This window comes from Tripterygium wilfordii, chromosome 7 (genome assembly GCF_013401445.1).
Source record: "Tripterygium wilfordii isolate XIE 37 chromosome 7, ASM1340144v1, whole genome shotgun sequence".
In the NCBI taxonomy this organism is placed as follows: domain Eukaryota; kingdom Viridiplantae; phylum Streptophyta; class Magnoliopsida; order Celastrales; family Celastraceae; genus Tripterygium; species Tripterygium wilfordii.
In genome coordinates, this window is record NC_052238.1 from 4997800 (window position 1) to 5014314 (window position 16515).

The 16515-nt window shown below is 36.9% G+C and overlaps 3 protein-coding genes across 5 annotated transcripts; 1 reads left to right on the top strand and 2 right to left on the bottom strand.

Annotated features, from left to right (window-relative positions):
- The first annotated feature begins 790 nt into the window (after nucleotides 1-790).
- On the top strand, nucleotides 791-4123 carry LOC120001468. 2 transcript variants are annotated; one of them, XM_038849811.1, is made up of 8 exons: nucleotides 791-1040; nucleotides 2009-2164; nucleotides 2453-2797; nucleotides 2888-2964; nucleotides 3070-3193; nucleotides 3259-3495; nucleotides 3627-3895; nucleotides 3984-4123. In XM_038849811.1, the coding sequence occupies exons 1-8, from the start codon at nucleotides 902-904 to the stop codon at nucleotides 4026-4028; spliced, it is 1392 nt and encodes a 463-aa protein (XP_038705739.1). In that variant the 5' UTR covers nucleotides 791-901; the 3' UTR covers nucleotides 4029-4123. The 2 variants fall into 2 exon arrangements, with proteins under 2 accessions (XP_038705739.1, XP_038705740.1); XM_038849812.1 differs by having other exon boundaries at nucleotides 3633-3895.
- A 73-nt stretch (nucleotides 4124-4196) lies between these two features.
- LOC120001467 (amino-acid permease BAT1-like) lies at nucleotides 4197-8147 on the bottom strand. 2 transcript variants are annotated; one of them, XM_038849808.1, is made up of 8 exons: nucleotides 7779-8147; nucleotides 7411-7671; nucleotides 6387-6405; nucleotides 6049-6268; nucleotides 5775-5956; nucleotides 5244-5533; nucleotides 5024-5153; nucleotides 4197-4698 (listed from the first exon to the last, which is right to left on the bottom strand). In XM_038849808.1, the coding sequence occupies exons 1-8, from the start codon at nucleotides 7883-7885 to the stop codon at nucleotides 4351-4353; spliced, it is 1557 nt and encodes a 518-aa protein (XP_038705736.1). In that variant the 5' UTR covers nucleotides 7886-8147; the 3' UTR covers nucleotides 4197-4350. The 2 variants fall into 2 exon arrangements, with proteins under 2 accessions (XP_038705736.1, XP_038705737.1); XM_038849809.1 differs by lacking the exon at nucleotides 7779-8147 and having other exon boundaries at nucleotides 6049-6297; nucleotides 7411-7581.
- A 3149-nt stretch (nucleotides 8148-11296) lies between these two features.
- On the bottom strand, nucleotides 11297-15348 carry LOC120002727 (lipid phosphate phosphatase 2-like). The gene is made up of 8 exons (XM_038851508.1): nucleotides 15148-15348; nucleotides 13925-14159; nucleotides 13751-13838; nucleotides 13548-13657; nucleotides 13347-13440; nucleotides 12689-12877; nucleotides 12540-12599; nucleotides 11297-11821 (listed from the first exon to the last, which is right to left on the bottom strand). Exons 2-8 carry the CDS (start codon nucleotides 14138-14140, stop codon nucleotides 11616-11618), a joined length of 963 nt encoding a protein of 320 aa, XP_038707436.1. The 5' UTR covers nucleotides 14141-14159; nucleotides 15148-15348; the 3' UTR covers nucleotides 11297-11615.
- Between the last annotated feature and the right edge of the window lie 1167 nt (nucleotides 15349-16515).

Sequence of the window (16515 nt, forward strand, 5' to 3'; positions counted from 1 at the left end):
ATATAATGGCTAGAAAAAAAGAGAGTTTTATTTTATAACATAATTTATAATCGGTCCATAAGTTTGGAAGAAGAGTCATAAATTAATAGACTGATATTTTCTTTATAGTACTTTTATGAGAAAGCTTCGGCGTGTTCTTCTTCAGAGCAATTTCATTTCTGTGACATATGTTGAAGTATAGCTGATCATGGGCCGGACGGCCCAGAAGCGAGTGATTTGAGCCCTACAGGCGTTTTCTTTTATCGAGTATACATTTCTCGGCCTTACTAACGTCAATAACACATTCTTCGATCCGGCCCATAAATTTAACTTCCAGGCCCAATTCGAAAACACTGGGCCAGCTTGAAATGGGTAAACTGGGAGAAAATCTTATGTGCGCCGGGCTTAATACAACGGTTTATTTACAAATTACGACTATCTCATCTCAAAAGGACAAATCTACCCAGCATCCTGGCCTTGTTCGTGTACAACCAATCCTTCCATCCACAACATGGACCCTCAAGCCACATGTAACCAATTTATTGGGTACTCAAGTGGACCCCACGTCAGAATTGGGCTTTAGGTGGGCTGTGTTTAGGGTTTTGAACTAGCCTAAATTTAACGGCATTGGTAATTAATGAGTATATACACAAGAAGTTAAGATAATCCTATAAATTCCCTAATTTCACACCCAATCGAATCACATTTTCATAGCAAAAAATCGTTTGGTCCTTTCTAACCTTTTAGGGTTTCAGTTTCTCAATTAAAAATCCCGATCTCCTTCCCTTTCTCTCATTGAATTTTTCAATCATCTGTTCATTCTAGCTCTCGTTATTTTTAAACGATCTGAAGACTTATTGATTCTAACAACTAATTGCATGCAAAGTTGATTCCGTTAAACTGAATAGCTAAAGAGTGGAGTATGGAGATTGCATGCATGAATGATTCACTCCGGAGGTGGGTTCCTCCATCTGTTCAAGGTCTCCCAATATTGTTGGTGGATCATGATTTTGGGTCCCTTATCAAGGTTGCAACCATGCTTGGGCTATTAAGTTTCAAGGGTAAGGGTAAACCAAACTAACTATCATCTTTTTACAATTATTTTCTTAAAATTTTTTTAGTCTAGCTTGCTTGATGATTGGTAAAATCCTAATTTTTTTTTCAATTAATAATTGTATAGTTTTGCGCGGGAAAATTCAGGTCTTTTATGATCGGTATACGGATTGTCTAAGATTGAGATTTACTACTCGTATTATTTTACCAAAAAAGTTTATGAACAACATAAATATATCATTTTTTGACAGTATACATATAGTTTTAGTTTTGGAGCGCCTGCGGAATTCAAATTATTTATTAAAAGATGAGGATTCAAAGCAATTCTTTTGTGTATTAATATTCAACTATATTCTTAAACTCTTAAATTAAGGTCTTCAACTCCTAGGTTTGCCTATATTTAATTAAGAGATGATCTTTTAGTACTTCTTCGATCACTCCTCCATTTTGAATCAATCAAAAGTCTTTCACTCTTACGTTCATGTTTATAGTGATTCATTGCCATGTAAGAGGTTTTGAAGAATAGAGAATGAGAGATAGTCTGATTGGTCTGGTTATCTGCCCAGGACCTTGAGGTCCAGGGTTCTTCACCAGGGGGTTTGGGATTTGGGTAGTTTTTCATCCGCTGTGGTGGCCTTCATGCCCCTCGGACATGGCTTAACGTGTGTGTGGCCTGTCGGCCTTTCAAAAAAAGAAAAAAAAAGAGGTTTTGAAGAATAATGTCTACCTAAAAAATCCGCTTTTAGATCCTAAAATTTGGAAATACATTAAACATGCCAAGCGTGGAAAGCATGCAACATATCTCCATAATTGTCTTGTTTATATAATTATTATTATAACCCTGTGAGATAAACTCGAGGCCTCCCTCATGTAATTAAGTCATGTGTTTATTAGTAATCTTTTATAGACTTATTAATGTATGTTTTTTATTTTAACGAGTCTAGATACAAATTTTTCTTGAAATTCTTTGTTTCAGTCACCACAGCAGATCGAGGATATGAGGCTCTATCAATGATTGGAGACACAAAGCAGGAAACATTATTCAAGCTCGTGATGGCCAACGTTGATATGGAGGATACCAACATCTTGGATTTTATTCAGATTGTAGTCCAGAAAGACCTACCACTCATATGTAATTAAGCTTCCATAATATTACCCGGTTCATCCGGGTATCGCCCAATTCTCAAAAAAAAAAAAAAAAATCGGATTTTTTATTTTTCGGAATGATATAAATGGACCGGACAGTTCATCGGTTCAACCGGCATCGCCTAGTTCTCTAAAAAAAAAGTCGATCCTCCATACTCCGATTTATATGTCACAGATCGGATCGGAAGGAGGTTCGATCGCCGGTCAAACTGATCTAACCGGCCAATCCGATTTTCAAAACCTTGATTAATATGTGGATTTGCTTATCGTGCAGTGATGACTTCCCGGACCAATGTAGAGATTGCAAGGAAGGGAGTACTCGAATTAGGTGCAACCTGTTACTTTGAGAAGCCAATTTCTATGAACGATCTCAAGTATGTGTGGCAAAATGCCTACTCGAAGAGAAAAAACAATCCCACATCAAGTCCTGTCCAAGTTGAAGGAGTACTGAACCTAGTAAAGGACAGTGCTATTACAAAACATTGCTCAAAGCTGGCGAAACTCGGGAAGAGAAAGGAACGTTCATCACCTGGTGCAGTCAAAGAGGATACAAGGACACCAATTTGGGATCAAGAGCTGGAACGGAAATTCAAAGGTGCCTTGAAAAAACTTGGTGAAGGTAGTAATTAAGTATATGTTATGCTTCTTCACATTACACAATCTAGATCTCTCGATTGATTCTTCTCTTGTTTGTGATCTTACGGAACAGATGCTAGAGTGAAATCGATACAGAAGGCGATGAACGTTCCTCATCTGACACGTTCCAAAATCGCTACCCATCTCGAGGTCCGTTTTTGTCTATATATCTCTGCTCACAAGTGAGAGGGAGTGTTGAAAATGGAAGGAATTATGACTGCTGAACTTCAATTATTTACATTTTTTTTTCTTCAGAGGCACAGATATCGCAAGAGTAAGACTGTTACTACCTTGCCTTCTGGTACTCCATCTGCCTCAAACAGCATCAGGTTAAGACAAGAAGAGCCAGAGGAGAGACAAGAAGATTTGGCTATTGAAGGTGATCATAAAATTGTTTATTTAGTCCGAATATATGCAGAAGTTAATGAATGTGAATTATCACAGGCCCAGATATTGTAGCAGCATACAAGTCTGCATTTCCAAGTGAAGAAGCAGAGCCCAGTTTTCAAGAAAAGTGCAACTTTGTGGCTTCTTTTATTGCACACAGTCAAATTCAAGGATCATCAATACCTTCTTCAGATACTCCCTTTGTTGTAAAAAAATTCAGAACAACCTCTGTTAAGGGAAATGAAGAGTTGAATCGGATCCAGGTCTCGGTAGCTCCTTCAGCCCCGGAGTCCGGTAATTTCAGATGATACTTTCCTGCATATTGTTTCTAAGAGATGAACCAATATAAGAAATTGTTGGTCAACTGTTCTATCGATCGCCTTCCCCCGCTACTATGTTCTAAATACTAATCCAGGACATGTCAGTTTCAGGCACTCCGCGTATCGCTGACAGATTTCTGAAAGACTTCACTACAGGGAACGGTGAGTTAAGTGCAATGGAACTCTCGGCTCCTCCAGCTTCTCCGAAAATTCAGAATAACTCGCTGAATGATTACGATTTTCTTTGGAAGAAACTACTTGAAGATGAACCTGATGAAAGGACATACTTAACCAATGTACTGGATCCAAAAGAGGTTAATCAGTACTGTGAGTTGCTGCGAAAAGAATTAGTCTCAGATCCTGATAGCGCTCCGGTAAGTGCAACTAGCGACTAACATGGTTTTTTATTCTTCAAACTCGTATATGTTTTTCATACAAACAATGGTTTTTGTTCCAATGTAGATGGAGGAGGTGCAAAGCTATTGCAGCAGAATAAATAGGTCCTAAAGCTCTGCAAGCAAATAATACAGGCAACTGTCTAAATCCAAGCAACTTTCTTTGTTGCTGTCGTTGTCGAATTCCTACATAGTTATTCTCTGCAAACTGAAAACTCTTTTCAATCCTAGTTGTAGAGTCTCGATTCATTCAAAAGCATCGTGTCATGCTCGACAGAAATACTCTTTACCTGTTTGGATCCTATTCGATTCAAAGCTGACAAAATATTCACTCCTCAGTGTCATCAACAACATCACTAGACAGTAAGAATGGCAAATAATGCATCAACCATTGCCAGAAATTAATGTTGGAAATCTGTCTTACACACACTGTATCAAGTGTCTATATTGGTAACAGGACCTGTGAACCAATGCCTAGCACCGAATATCCAAGAAGAAACGATGAGAATAAATAAGCCACCAACTGCAACAGGAGTGTAATTGAGCGTTTCCTGGGTTATCGGATATGCTACAGGCAGCGAGAAGAGGACTGAGATGGTTGCTACCCATAGGACTGCAATCCAACCAACTAAAATCCCATATCGGCCCAAGTTGAAGGGTCCAGGGACAAAGGACTTGCGTGCCAAAGTCACTCTAAAGAAGATAGCTAGGGCGTAGGCAATGTACAATCCAATAGTAGCAATAGACACCATGGCTTGAAATGCCACTATGCTTCCAAGAGACTGCAGAATATTAAGGAGAAGAAGATTCAATTAGTTCTGGCAGAAATAAGCAACAAATTAAAGTGATGTACAAATGGGGATTAATAGCGGCCAAAAGCTTAGTGAGTGCTTCTGCCAACACACACCAACGGAAAATTAAACATGTCTTTGAGATATTTCTAGAAATTTTCCATACATATACGTCACAAGTATAGCATGGTTTTCTCTTTTTTTACTTTGCCTGGATGAACCATATGGAAAGAAAATTCAAGCTTGATCATGAGGCAAAGGAAGCATTTGTAACAATATGAAGCCGATATGATACCATACTTAGACAGCAACGTACCGTCAGTGCCATGCAAAATGACATAAATGCCGAGACCCAAACAGCATTTACAGGGACATCCTGACTGTTCACTTTATGCCATAGAGATGATAAAGGCATGGCTCCATCCCGAGAAAACGCATAGGCCATCCTGGAAATAACTATCGGCATTAGCTAATATAAAAGATAAAACTCACTGAGTGCCTCGTCACGTGAGAAGATATGGAAAAAGTATGCATACCTGGAGTTGCTGGTGACTGAACTCATACCACAGAAAAATATTGCAACAGCAACCACTCCCAAGCAAACAATCCCTCCAGTTCCATTGCCATATCTACTTTTGAAAACTAGGTAAAATATCTCTGCAATGGCATATCCACCAGCATCATTGTCTTCATTCAGAAGGTAAGGGATGTTGGTGACTGCAAATGTGATACCAAGTAGGTAAGCCCATCCGAATATGATAGATATCCCAATGGAACTAATTATTCCTCTTGGTCCATTCTTATCAGCATTCTTGGTTTCCTCTGTCTAAAAATAAAAGGTTCAAAGAAGTTTTCAGTAATCTGATTCATTTATTTAGGCATCACATATTAGAAAACGTGTTTACATAATGACTTGGGAAGAGGGACAAAGAAGACAAAAGGGAAAAAAAGAAAAGAAAAGGAAAAAGAAAATCCCAAGTACATGAAGTTCACCAGAGAGGTACAGGCTTGTGAAAGTCAGATGTTTGTCTAGTTGTGGAGGTAAATAAAAAGGTAGCATGACTTACCATATGAGCAGAAGCATCATACCCTGTAATGGTATACTGACTCATCAATAGCCCCAGAGCAAATATGTAAACTTTACTACTGATCCCATCGCCATTATCAGTGTTGAAGTGGGTGAACACAAACTTGGCACTAGCTCTTTCCGTTGCAACAAGAGGAATGAGAATCATAAGAACCAAAACACCTAAAATTGGGAAGATGAATAAGAAAAGTAAGAAGTTGCCTTAAGCATATACTTGCGCTAGAGAGGGGAAATTCAGCTAGAACTGTTCATACCTACAAGATTCCACGCAGCTGCCAGCTGCCCAAAGAAAGATAATACTGAGATGGGGAGACTATTTAATATAGCATGTAGGAACAGAATTCCTCCATGTAAAGCAATGACTACATATTTGGAAGCCTCATATCCACCACCATTTTTTCCACCAGTGCTGAGAAGAATGATCACCTGAATCAGCTGTGCAAGTGAAAAATCCACACTAGTCGTGACTGCCCACTGCAAAAAGGTAGCTGGAGTAGTCATATCTAATGATTGATCACACACAAAAGAGTTTAGTCACTCCTGTGGCTGTTGTGTCATATTAAAACTCCTGAATAATAATTATCATCTATACCTGACCAACAATGTTGAACCTGCAAGAAAAAAATTTGCATTGCATTAAGATGTGTACTCATGGGAAGATGAACTTCACCATAACGTAACTTTTAAACTGGATCATATGGACAAAGTTAAATTTTTCGGTAAAATAACAAGAAATGACGGTGCCTCTAGTTTTTAGCATATTTCAAAAAAATTTGGCTTTTTAGCTTGTAAGAATATAAGGCAACTAGAAATGGATAATGGCTGATAATCCAACTCTTTAAAGAATCTACACGATATCCCCAAAGTCCCAAACTAGCTCTAAAGTAAGGGAGAGGGAGCTCCGAAACAACCTTGGGTACGAGTTAAATACTTATAATAAAGTTTGAAATTAGTTCCCATTGTGAGCTATTTACAATGTTAATAAGCATCATTTGGATTGCAAGTTCTTATCGCAGACCACTTAGTTACCAGCACAATAAGACCAGTTCATAACTACAAAGTTTCAAAAACAATCTTATTGCAACAAGCCTAAGTAGAAGACCAGAAGTTACAGTATTAATTGCTGAGCATAAGTCAGCGTTATCTCCAACACTAGGGGTTCACCAAATCAACCGCAACTATAATGAGGACCCATCAAGCAATCTTAACTTCAGTTGTTTGACGGCATAGAACTTTTCTCTAATAATATAAATCAGAAGCAATACTAGTACATAACCCAAAAGTATACCAGAGATTCTAAAAATACAAGCTTCAAAAGAAATGGGGACATGAATCTTAGAAAAGACATAATACATGGCTCTATGCTAAGGAAGAGTGAACATGTGTAGTACCTATCCAGGTCAACTGGCTTTAAAAAAAAAAAAAAAAAACACTATTCGGGTCAACCACACCATCCTTCCCATTGCAGACCCCAAGAAACAATCCTTATAATGTAAATGATTGATATCAAAGCATTTGAAGCAATAGAAGATAAAGGATGCAGAGATGTGGGGAAAGCCACATACACAGCCATGAAAATGAATTGATAATAACAAGAATCAGCCAGTGACAATTACCAGCCAGTCATCCATGAGGCAAAGGGAGCCCATCTAGGGCCAGCAAGCTTTGCACTCCAATAGTAGAGACCACCGGAAGTTGGGTAAGAGGAGCAAATCTCAGCCATTGACAACCCAACAATCATGGAGAACCCACCAGCTATAAACCACCCATAAATCAAAGACACTGGTCCCCCAAATTTCAACCCGGTATTGTAAAGAGTGGTTATACCAGTCAGCACCGATATGATTGAGAATGAAAACGCAAAATTGGAGAAAACCCTGAAAATTTGAACCAAACCCATAAACAAAATCGCTTTGACAATCACATTTCAAACACCAAGAACAAAAGGGTTGTTAAGAACAAAAAGGGGAAAGGAGAAATTTACGAGAGATCACGCTTGAGCTCTTGTTTGTAGCCTAGCTCCTTCAGACGGGCAGTACCTGAATCAAGCGAAAGGTTGATGTTTGCAGCTGTATGAGATGGCAGGGCCATATCTTTACTGCCCAAACCTATCTCTATAGTAGAAAGAAAAAACTGAGAGAAAGATTGGTATGTAATGTTCTAGTCAAAATGACCAATCTGTGGCTTTCTGGGTTCCCTCTGTTCTTGGAGTTTGATGGATTAGGAGTGTGAAGTGATCATCGAGTTCGAAACTATAAAAGACTTTAACAAGCGTTAGTATGTCATCATTCGTCGGAAAATGACAGGTTTTGAAACGGCAAGGCAAGGATAGCCTTCAGTGTGAAAAAAAAAGATTGGGAACTAATCTGAGATCTCCTAGTGGGTCACATGCCTTGGAAACTTAACAACTTGACCGCGTAAATTCAATATTCTGTTAAACAGTTGCTCTTGCTTTGGTTGCCGTTCACTTTTTTCATACAAATTTTTTTTTTTTCCTGCTAGCACTGCGTCCAACTCATAATGAATTTATTAATTTAGAGTCCAATTTTGGTCAAACGTTTTAAAAATTTTAACTCGAAAAAAAAACCCACCTATATGTACAGTTCAAGGTAAAAGAAAGGAAAGCCAAAGATATTCATATTAAGCGCTGGAGTTGACCAAAGGAGTTGCTTTCTTCAATACTGTTATTATTGCTTAATTTTTTTTTAAAAAATGTCTTCTGTCTTATGCGGGGGGAATGGGTGGAAGGTACCTAGATATAAGAATCTACAATTTATAAACTAAAGATATATGTATCTTTCTCCGTGAAAGAATCTACATCTTTGACTTTGACCAAATAAAGGAGGGTGTGGATGTGTTTTTCTGTTTATTATGAAAGAAGTCCCGTCCCTTTTCTTGACCTTAATAATGGTTTTTTGCGTGCTTTGACGTGAACAAGATGTCTCAACCAGCAGTAGCAGCTTAGATTACCTACTGGTCTTCAGTTTTGTTTGTTCTGATAAAATGTGTGTGGTTTTGTCAATTTGAAAAATGCAAAGGAAGCTTGGGACTTGGGCTTAATGCGTAGGTAGGGGAATGAAAACACAAAGAATGCTACGCAACTTCCTTGACCTACCATGCCTACAAGGCATGAATTCTAAGCTACAGACTAGAAAATGTCAAAAACTACAAGCACAAGCATACAACTAACCACGAAGGCACGAACCACTAGGTAATAGAATATTAGAAATTTAGAATCATCAAAGGCTCACAGCAAATGAAAAATAGGGCCCAGTGAGAAGTGCGTACCAGAAAGTGATCCAGCAAGCCAAAGGAGCCCATTCTCTGCCGCACAACTTTGCACTCGAAACGTAGAGTCCACCACTAGTTGGATAAGCAGAACAAATCTCGGCAAGAGACGGGCTAATTATGTTCAACGGCCCACTATATGCTAGACCCGTATTGTACATTTGTGGAGAAAGTCAAAGAAAATGCTACCACCCTGCACAAAAATAAAGATCCAAGTTCACAATTAGACAAAAAAAAAAAGAAAAGAGAGTGATTTGGGGAATTAAAGCAGACATACGAGAGGCTACGACTGAGTTCTTGCTTGTAACCGACCTGATTCAAGCGAGCATCATCGGCGGTAATTGTTTCGGCGTTGTCGCCTAGGAGAAGGAGATAAGGCCCTCCGCTTGTGGCTGCACCTTCCATTACCTACACTGAAACCACAATAATTTCATACCAAACAAAGCGTCTCTGACTCTGTGTTTCCATTCATTGACCTTTGATTGAGTAGGTTATTGTAAACTTAATTTCCACAGTGATAGCCACCTAAGAGTTTTTTATTTCAAGAGAAAAGACCCTTGATTGCAAACTCAACAAAAGGCAGGTTTAGCGAATAGAGACAAATGATCGAACACATTGTGTGCCAAACAATAAATCTAGAATCAACACAGAAAACCAACTATGCTAATCTCAAAATGGATTTGGTACCAAACAAGAGGAGCTCGAATAGGCCGCGGAGAATCTCCGTTCAGTAGGACTGATAGAGTCTTACTACCAGAAAAGGAAATCTCTTCATTCATAAATCTTCACTTTCCTCTAATAAAAAACTACCGCCCTTCTCTTTGGACTTTTTCGTTTTCTTTTATTCAGCTTACGTGAGCTCGTACGTTAAACAAGAGGTACCTGCGCGTTTTAAGTGTTACTATAGCAAAGGCCGTGGGCCTGTTTTTTTTTTCTCGCCAATTGGGCCACTAATTTGGTTTTATACTTATATGTCATTTGGGCTTTTCAAGTTTTGGATACTGCCTCTTCTATCACTATTATGCATATGATTAATTGTTTCACTTGCAATAAAAAAATAAAGAAAAAGGAAGAAGAAATGAATGAAGAGGAACAAGGCATAATAAAAGTAAAGAAGTAGTTTGATGGATATACTGAAGAAATGTCATTACAATGCATACGCATATATTTTTTACATTTCTCAACACAAACGGGTATTCATCTACAATTCTCCCATTTTTGCACAAAATTTTGGTTTCAAAAGGCTCCGATCGCTTCAGGCCGAGAAGCCGCCAACCTCTTATAGATTTCCAAAACCAATTTAGTGTCAACTTGCTCACCACTAGCCACCATTGAAACTTGCTGACTAGTCCTCGCAACCTTCTTCCCTGCAAACAATTTTGCATTGTTCGCGTTAATCGCCAACCGAACCATCATAGCGACATAAGCGTCATGAAATTTGGCCAAAAGCTTGATTGGTGATAGGAATTTCAGTCTCAACCTCGGGATTAATATTCTTATCCTCCTCCTCCGGCCACCATTGGCAGAACCTCCTCCTCCTTCTCCTCCTCCAAGCCTTACAACTTTAATATTCCTTTTGTTGTTGAAAAGTCTTTGGTATTGTCTTCTCCTCCAGTACCTCTTCAAGTTGTCATAACCAGGGATCTCCATTGTTATGTTTGAGAGAGAGATGGGTTTGAAGAATTAATTTGGTGGTAATCAAAACAAACTAGTGTTTGCTTATATAGAGGGGTTTGGACTCAGCTGTATATATGTGACAAGGAGATGTTGTGTGTTGAATTTTTTTTTGGTCAAATACAGCATGCCCGACTAACAAATAGTTAGTCAATAAAAATAATATAATTCGGTTTTGAAAATGGTTTTGAATGGTTTAATATTCTGTAATATTACTCCTAAACTGACCAGATCGAAACTTGTAAAGTTATCCTTCTTGGTATGGATGAATATACATACTTGTTGACAGCTTAATCAAGTTATTAATTTCCTGATTGATAACGAACATTTAAATTGCTTCTAGACAAAGGTTAAATGGATTTTTTAGGAGATTATTGTAAATGTAAGACAAAATTGACGAAATTAAATTATAATCGGAATAGAAAGTCCAATAAGCAAGCCAGTTAAACAAGAACAAGATTGATAACGAAAAGTCCAGGAAATTACATACGCGAAAAAGTTGTTTTTTAAGAGAAACTATAATAACCACCATTAATTTTATTTTTTTTATAAAAAACTCTTAAATAACTCAACTTCTGCAAAATCAATACAATACAAAATCATACTACAAACTATCTGTTGTGTCAGACATCCAAACAAATGAACAAATGATTCTTAGCAGGAAGATTGAAGACTACTACATACTTCAACCCAATCTTCTCCTACCGGCTGAAGTTTAAAAACAAGACACAAACAGGCATCAGTACCGAGCACAAAAAGGTGAAGGATTGCTAAAGTAAGCTAGCACATTCTACTTATCTTACAAAGTATTGACACCTGAATGACCTGATATGTCTATATCTATGGTAGCAGCCCAAAGTCAGCGGGTCATTCCACTTCTGGATCCATCCAGAATGGCGCTTGTTTCTCGAGTATTTAATCTTGAAGTTTCCACCTGAGATTGAGATTCAACATATACAGTATCAAGCTCTGTTTGCCGTACACTTAAGCTATTTGTGTTCATGTCAGATTGAAGGCCATTTCGAGACTCTGCCAGCATTTGAAAATATGCATGAGGTCCCCAACCTGCACAAGAGTACATTCATTATGTAAATAAGTAGCGTACAGATATTCAGGCCAGTAGCACGCTAAGGGAATTAATCTGATCAACTTCTAAATGAGACTGAAAGTTTTGACACTTCTGAGAAGTATTAAGAAAGATAAAGATTTATGAGGATTAAGATTCTATCTAACATTCAGATAAAATTTTAAGCTCTCCATGGTCGACTAATATAAGGACAAATCTTATTTTAAATCCAACGAAGAGAACATGATAGTTGAGACAAAATTCTCCATCATTTGCGAATAGGTACCAGAAACTTGAGCATTCATTGGAACCCAATGAACATCTTTGCCAATCTGCTGGGTGACAGACAGAAAGCTTTTTTAATAGAACCTTCCAATATCTTTCTTTGACATCAAAAACATAACAAATGCAACAGCATTTAACACTCCAGTCCCCAAAGGCCATGATTCTACCAGAAGTTTCCCATAGACGTACTTGATGATAACTCATAGGATGAATCCCATAGGTCTTTGAAGAAGCAAATGGCGACATTTCACATTCACCCCAGAGCAACTTTTTGAAAACCAAATACAAAAGCCTCGATCTAACAACAAGTTCTTGGCATTTCTATCCATGTGTCCAATATCCAGTAATGAACAATCAATTTAAACCCAACGCATATGGAGAGCGAAGCAGATTAAAATCAAAAGCATAGGATAAGGGATGAGGAGACACTACCATCCATGTCATAAGGAGGCGGAAAGAATTGCAAGTAACAAAATGAAGCAACTGTTGTCCCTGCAAGCAAGGGCAAAAAAAAAAATCGAAAGCTTCATTGCAGGAGTATGCAAACTAAACCCACAGAAATAAATCCTAAATAAACAAACCTATAAGAGCCCCTGCAAATACATCTTGCCAATGATGCCAATAGTCATCAACCCGAGAAACTCCGACCAGAGCTGCAATAAGTAATGGTAAAAAGACATAACATAGCTTTGCTACATGACCTCCACGATCAAAAGCCCTGATTTTCCCAGATAAGTACCAAGAAAGGAAACCAAGACCTGCAAAGGACCCTGCATGGAGATAAAACTCCTATTGGCAAACATTGTCGTATGAAAAGCTGCAGATGAGAAATTTCCAAAATACTGAAAGAGTCGGCCTAGCCCTAAAACCAATGAGAACATTCACACCATAAGCTTAACTCAATCCATAAGTAAAATAGTGAACTTCTGTAGCCAAAGATTATCTTTCAGAGATGATATGAATTACTTAAAATGTCAAATTTGACATTAATTTACTTAAGTAACAGTTTAATCAGAAAGACAGAATAATTGCATCCAAGATTTTCAATAGCTAAAATGTTAAATTTGATATTAATTTACTAAAGTAACAGCTTAATCAGAAAGACAGAATAATTGCATCAAAGATTTTCAATAGCATAAACTTTAAACCAAAAAAGGAAAAGGTCAAAACATAAGCAACATGCCCCATATATAACAGAGACATACAGTACTGGAAGATAAATGATAATAGGCTGCTTACCAGAAGTATGCCCGCTAGGGAAGCTTTTGTGTCCTTCCTTGATGACACTCTTGTCACCAGTACACATAACATTGGTTGTGATATTATCAAAAACCTGTGCTTGCCATGCGCCATCATTAAGAGCATGATATCAATACAACACCTGAAGTCAACAAATCACTAGAAGATAATTCAAGGAAGCTTATCAAATAGAAGACTGACCCCTTTCCCATCAGGGAAACAACGCCAAAAGAAGTCAGGACGAGGTCGACCAACAGCATCTTTAATGGCGTCAGTAATAACTCCAGTAATAAGAACAGAAAAGAGAAGTCCTGAAATTGCATAATAACATATTAAAATTCAGCACATTTTACAGCAACATGTAAGCAGCAAATCAAAAAAATTCAGGAGACAACGAGAGCTACCCAATATGGCGTGGTGCAGATCATATACATCCCTTCTGATAAAGTAATAGACAAGAATGACAGCAAAAGGCAGCAATATTGCAATGATCTGTTAGAGAGAGAAAAAGAAATGGTTTATGTTTGCCATAGCATTAAATTCCATTTTTATGAATTGGAATAAGAACCCAAACATACTGGAACAGCCCAAAATGGAATAGTATTGTCTTTCAAAGGGTATTGCAGGTCTGTCATCATGTCCTGTCCAACAAAGCGATGAAATGGCTCTATGACGTTCAAAACGATCTCCATCACGCCGAGAAGCAAAAGAATCAGCCAGTCATGCATATGTTTCTTGGCAACTTTAACTCCATGGGACCTTATGGTGTGAGCACCTAACTGAACCTCAGGCATTTGTTTCTGTTCTACAGTTCTGAATAAAAATGAAATATGTAATAGATGTTACAGTTTTTGTGGAACAGGGGCATCTTTAAAAAAGAAAAATCTTAAGAAGACACCAAAACAACACCATGGCCAATATCCAATTGATCCAAAAGGGGGAAGAGGGATGAGTCCATTCCTTTTAAGATATATCCATCAATCAAATGTGAAAATGATTGGGATGAAAAACCGTTGAAATAACATGCAAGAGGAATTTTCAGAAAGCAAACCAGAACACGGAATTTCTATTGAACTAGACAAATAATAACAAGAAGTGAAAAGGAAATGTCTTCCTCATTTCAGCGCAAATATAATGCTCAAGATTTGCTTCATAAGTCTTCCCCTCATGATCATGGCAACAACAATATGTTAATATGAGCACAAAGTAGTTCTTCACTATATATAGGTACAAATGTTTAAGATCCACAAACAGCCACAAAACTTTTTAAGCTTGCATGGACATCTTAAATTCTTAATGTGTCCTAAAAGCAACTGAAAAAGAGACAAAATTAAAAAGTTCCGAAACAGATCTCAAATATATTTGTTAACAAAAAATTACACAAATCATCAAACCATAAATTGGAAAAAATAATTCAAAATTTGCTGCTATGTTCTTGACATGATCAACAACTCCTACAAAATGTGTACCAAATACGATAAATCTAGAACCGGCAAACTCGGGAAGACTCCAAATATATAGAGAGACGTTCAAATCAGACGCTAAGGTAAGATGTCCGGAATTTACAAACAAAATTAATTTGAATAAAATTAAATCCTACAGTTCCTCCAGGTAATTCTCTCTTAAATGCTCAGTTTGGTAGCCGAGAAAGTGCAACGACAAAAAATGGAATCCAAGCAAACACAAGTGTTTATATGCAATCGCTCACGGACAGAAAACCATAACATACTGAAATGAAAAATACAGGTAATGAAAAAAACTACGAGTAGCAGATTGAACTGCATTCGGAAGATGAACTAACCTGCAAAACCTTCAAAATTTGAAGAACGAAAAGCACTGATTGAGTGAGAGAGGAATCCGCTTTTCTTAAAAGAAACAAAAGCGTGTGTATCCATCTTTCACACGCGGCTAAGATAGAGAAACAAAAAAATGGAGTGAAAACTGCCTGCGAAAGAGCGGTGCAGGGTAGGTGTGTTCTCCCCGAATCGCGTCACACTACCATCGATATCGACGGATGACGTTTTGTTTTCTTTGATAATCTATTATGCTGTAATACTTTTTGCCACAATTTACAATAAAGTTTCTTTTTATAGATAAAATATTGCTAATAAATTTAGTTTTATCATAAATAATCAAGTGATAAAATAAAAAAAAATTCAAAATAAATTTAGGTTTGATACTTTGATTGCTATAAGGCGGTGTGTACACACAGAGCCAAGAAAATTAAGCAAATTTTCAATCACTTTACCAATTGTTCCAAGGCAATTGAAACCTTTTACTTTCTTCTTTTCAAAATTTCGATATTTATATATATAAATTATCTATTTGTATGGTTTGACTCTCCTAAATGTGTTGGCAAGGTGAAGATAACAAATTTGTAAAATTAAATTATTATCGTATAATTAAAAGGAGATCTAATTCAACAATCAATGTTCTTGAGGCTTATATCTCAGTAAAATCGGTTGTTGTTAGTTAGGGAGTTGGACATTCTTTATATCTAACACTTCACTCTCGAGATTCTACCATGAGTAAAAATATACTTAAAATTACCATATTATTAGCACCCAATTTTGAAAAATAAAAGTGAAAAATAAAATGTAGTTATACACCTCCAAATTTTAAGATTAAAGAGTGTACAAAGAACATGTCACACCCATCCAAATTTGTATCTTGACCCATAAATTATAGTTTGAATAATTGACAACTTTTATATTTTCTCCACTTCTATCACAATCTCATGCATATTCATACAGTTTAAAAATTTTTATCATTGTTTATGAATCTAATATTGCATTATTCACGACTTTAAATGTGTAGTTTTTGTTGTTTTTTAGTTCAAGCGTGAAGGTAACGTAAAAATCAATTTTTTACTTGGTAATATCCTATGTTTAAGACTTGAACCACGGCAATAATTTTGATAATTTTTAAATTGAATTATATTAATGAATTATTAATAATGAAATTCATGGATATATTAATGGAAATTAATATATTATATAATATTATAAATCACATTTGAATTTGCAGATTCCTTAGGTTACGCTTGGTACACCATTTGACTAAGGAATGATAATAAGCATTACATCGCTTTATTACCAATAATATGTTTGGTTGGTTTCAGAATCATCATGATGGGTATGGTCATTCCTTAGAAGGATGTATTTGTCAT

Bases quoted from the DNA above. Each gene is read 5' to 3' on its own strand.
- LOC120001468 (XM_038849811.1), top strand. From the start codon at position 902: ATGGAGATTGCATGCATGAATGATTCACTCCGGAGGTGGGTTCCTCCA. The intron at 2,965-3,069 runs GTCCGTTTTTGT...TTTTTTCTTCAG, and splicing joins AAATCGCTACCCATCTCGAG to AGGCACAGATATCGCAAGAG. The intron at 3,896-3,983 runs GTAAGTGCAACT...GTTCCAATGTAG, and splicing joins CAGATCCTGATAGCGCTCCG to ATGGAGGAGGTGCAAAGCTA.
- LOC120001467 (XM_038849808.1), bottom strand. From the start codon at position 7,885: ATGGCCCTGCCATCTCATACAGCTGCAAACATCAACCTTTCGCTTGAT. The intron at 5,957-6,048 runs GTATGAACAGTT...TCCCAATTTTAG, and splicing joins AGCTGCGTGGAATCTTGTAG to GTGTTTTGGTTCTTATGATT. The intron at 5,534-5,774 runs GTAAGTCATGCT...TTTTATTTTTAG, and splicing joins ATGATGCTTCTGCTCATATG to ACAGAGGAAACCAAGAATGC.
- LOC120002727 (XM_038851508.1), bottom strand. From the start codon at position 14,140: ATGCCTGAGGTTCAGTTAGGTGCTCACACCATAAGGTCCCATGGAGTT. The intron at 13,658-13,750 runs GTAGCTCTCGTT...ATGCAATTTCAG, and splicing joins TCTGCACCACGCCATATTGG to GACTTCTCTTTTCTGTTCTT. The intron at 11,822-12,539 runs GTAGTGTCTCCT...ACTCTTGTGCAG, and splicing joins GCCTCCTTATGACATGGATG to GTTGGGGACCTCATGCATAT.